General features: G+C 33.0%; 1 protein-coding gene across 1 annotated transcript; it reads left to right on the forward strand.

The window, feature by feature from the left end:
* Positions 1 to 214: 214 nt before the first annotated feature.
* LOC101218177 (probable WRKY transcription factor 48) lies at positions 215 to 2,118 on the forward strand. Its single transcript, XM_011652785.2, has 3 exons — positions 215 to 745; positions 1,134 to 1,277; positions 1,387 to 2,118. The coding sequence occupies exons 1-3, from the start codon at positions 339 to 341 to the stop codon at positions 1,805 to 1,807; spliced, it is 972 nt and encodes a 323-aa protein (XP_011651087.1). The 5' UTR covers positions 215 to 338; the 3' UTR covers positions 1,808 to 2,118.
* Positions 2,119 to 3,870: the final 1,752 nt, after the last annotated feature.

A 3,870-nucleotide genomic window follows, 5' to 3' on the forward strand; every position in this document is an offset into this window, starting at 1 on the left:
ACACTGGAACCGGTTAACCGGTCAAAACTACGCGTTTTATCAGTCTCCCTTTTGGCCAGTCCTCTCTCATTAATTGCGAACACCAATCAAGTCACTCTTCTTTCTATGCCCATTGTTTACCGGCATCTGTCAGTCATCCATCCTAGGTGGGAAAACTTACACCCCAAGCTGTTCTCCAAAACCCCTCAATATCACCATCTTTTTCTCTTTTTTTCTTTTTTCTTTTTCTTTCTTACACTCTCTCTCAAACAACAACAACAAAGAATATATTTTCTCATGTCTTAAAAAAAAAAAAGATAAAAGAAGAGAGAAATCTTCCGATCGATCGATCGATCCCAATGGAAAAGAAATTTGAAGAAGAATCAAGGATGGGGTTTGATGATTCCGCCGGGTTTTACTCTCCGGCGGTGTTTTCAGATGACTTTCCGTCTTCTAATTTTGATTCTTTTTCCAGTATTTTCGACATGCCATGTGATGCCCATAAAGCTTCTAATTTTGATTTTTATTATTACAATAACAATAATAGTAACAGTAATAATAATCCTTCTTCTTTCTTCGATTTGCTTTCTACGGCGGCTCCCCCACTTTCTTCACCGGCTTCCACCGTGCCGGAATCTTCCGAGGTTGTTAATGCTCCAACCACTCCTAATTCTTCCTCTGTTTCTTCTTCATCCAATGAAGCTGCCGCCATTGAAGAAGTCAACAACAGTACTACGACTCATGACAAGCCTTCTGCTTCTAAAGTGTAAGTTTTTTTTTTAATTTTGATAGTGAGATGTGTTCTCCTCTTGCTCTACAATGGTATGTTATTAGTCTGTATTGGATCTGGTTCGTTACTTGAGGAATGATAAGAGATATTGGTTGTGTAGTACTTATTGTGTTCTATTTAGTATAGATCTTTGCTTGGTTGATGATGAGGAAATTATGGGGAAAAAGGCATATGATTTTATTGGGGTTTTTGTTTAATTTAGAATTATTGGTTTAAATTTGAGCTTCCATGATTCTTTCCTTCTTTTTTTTTTTGCTTCTTTCTCTCTTTTTGGACAAAAAAGAAATGAAAATTAAAAAGTGTGCTTTTTTAAAAAATAATAATAATAATAAATAAAAAATTATCGTTGTTGTCTTGGGTTTAGGTTGAAGCCAATAAAGAAGAACCAGAAGAAGCAAAGAGAACCCAGATTTGCTTTCATGACAAAGAGTGATATTGATCATCTCGACGATGGTTACCGGTGGCGAAAGTACGGTCAAAAAGCTGTGAAGAATAGCCCTTACCCCAGGTTCGTATATTCTTACAAATTACAATGATATGACACCTTTCCCTTTGATCGAACCACACTCTTATATCCTGAATACCCTAGTAATGAAGATGTTATATTTGTAAAACAGAAGCTATTATCGTTGTACAACGGCAGGGTGTGGTGTGAAGAAGAGAGTAGAGCGGTCGTCCGGCGACCATACGATAGTCGTTACAACGTACGAAGGCCAACACACTCACCAAAGTCCAATAATGCCTCGAGGGAGTCTCAGAGTTTTACCAGAATCCACCAACAACAGCCTCACCGTCGATCACGACACCACCGCCACCGGACTTTTATTCCAACACAACACTTCCCAACCCTTCATGTATATCGCTCCACCCCCGCCATTTCTAACAATCAACTCATCGTCGGTGGCGGCCAGCCATAATCCTCCTCCTATTTCATTTCAGCCACCGTCGCCGCAAGCTTCCGTCCGAGACCATGGGCTTTTACAGGACTTAGTGCCATTGCAAATGAGAAAGGAACCAAAAGATGAGCAAAATGGATGAAGTATTCGAATTAAATTCTCTCTTTTTGGTAAGTTTTTTAATCAAGGAATTCAAAAATCAGCCATTTCCCATCTTTTTTTTTCTTCAGTAGATTTTCTTCTCATCCTCTCATGATTATGAAACGCTTTTTGTTTACTCTCTTTAAGCGTTTTTAAGATGGATTATATTAGTATATTAGCTGTGTTTTATATTAATGAGTTATTATATATATATATATTTGTATAAACTAATCTTAATTTAGCATAAAAACCAAGTTGTTTATTATGAGATAACATATATAGATCATATCGTTTTAGCTCAATATTCTTTCACATCCCTCTCTTCGTATCATCCCATCTCTCTTTTAACTTTAGGGTTAGGGTTTTTCTTTTCCATTGTAATATTAATAAATCATATTCCAAATTATAAGTTTTAGCTTAACCGTAAATGACATCTACCATTCTTAGAGGTCAAAGATTTCATTTTTTTTTATTCTTTCCTATGTACCACCAAAACAGAAACTCCAAACTAAATAATGTATGAAAATATATGCTTAAAGGAAATGATCCAATTACAACAATATGTAGATATGAAAAAGGTCGAAAATATAAATTTTCTCATATTTATCTACATTTGATCTCCTACACATATGTTTAATAGATAATTCTTCATAGGATCGAAATACCGACTCGATGGAGTTGGAGGGTATTCTGTAGCATGTTTACCATTGCAAGCAAGCTTATATCGTATGTATATATATAATATGACTCATGCTTATAAATTGAGCCATTTCAAATAAGATACTTTTTTTTCTTAAAAGAAATAAAAGGGCAGGAGTTTTCATGATGATGGATGCCAACTTCTTCATACGAATCTTCATCGATGGGGACTTGGGAATTTGACTAACCAAATCAAAAAGAAGAAATAATAACAATAACAATTAATAAACAAACAAATAAATAAAGGATTTTACAACAAAAGTTTCACATTTCATGAAATTCCATCGTTTGTTTCTTCCATTTGTGGGCTTCAATTTTATTATAACATATATAATATCAATGATTCTTTTAATTTAGATTATTATATATTAATAGTACTTTTAGGTGATGTATATATATAAAAGGGATAGTCAAGTCAACAAATAATATTCTAGTTCTTAGTTTATTATTATAATTATTTAAGATCAAACGTTCAATTTTAAAAAGATGAATTCAGTAGATGAATTGAAAATTTTGTTTTCTTTACCTAGGGTTTTTCTTTGTAAAAGTTTTAGAGAAGGGTTATTTAATGTTGTAAAATTGTTTTTATTATTATATTACTTTTATAGAGGGCTTAATATTGCTATTTATATATTTTTCTTTTTAATAATCGTTAATATATTTTATGTCTAATAATGGTCTCCTTATAATAGTGTAAAATGTAATATTATATTTGCATGGGATAAGGCTTAATAAGGCAACCTGTGTTGTGATTTAAACAAAACTGAGTTGTAAATTACAAACAACCAACCAATAATTAATGATTATTTTGATGAGTTGTTGGTTTAATTTGCTTACTAATTCTCTAAAACTTACTGTCTTTAGTTTTTTTTTTTTTTTTCTTTTTCAAAAAAAGTGTAAATTAAGCAACAAAGAGAGATTTTCTTGTGAGAATATATATGATACAATCAGGTTGGCAAAGTAGAGTACTCGATCGAGAATGTGAAAAGGTTGACCGAGTAAAGATGGGTTTTCACTGACAAAATTATGGGTTTGCTGCATAAGAAGGAATATTAAACTTTTGGGCATGTCCTTTGACAAGAAAAAGGGTTAGCTCAGCCATATGTGAAAGTTGATTTTGTGCAGCAAAATTTAGAGATGTGTACTCACACTTTGAGGCCACAGTCGTTTTGTTGACTCTTGAAAACTTTGGGATATGCTACCCAATATGAAACACAAAAAGCATATATAGTGATAAAAATGTTGCATAGACCTTTCCATCTTTTCTTTTTTGTAAAATTTTTAATTCACAATGAAGATTGTGTTTGGGTTAAGCATGCAAAAATAGACCTGCAGACCAAATTAACCCATTAGATTGTTGAAAAT

Source organism: Cucumis sativus, chromosome 3, assembly GCF_000004075.3.
Source record: "Cucumis sativus cultivar 9930 chromosome 3, Cucumber_9930_V3, whole genome shotgun sequence".
Taxonomy (NCBI): domain Eukaryota; kingdom Viridiplantae; phylum Streptophyta; class Magnoliopsida; order Cucurbitales; family Cucurbitaceae; genus Cucumis; species Cucumis sativus.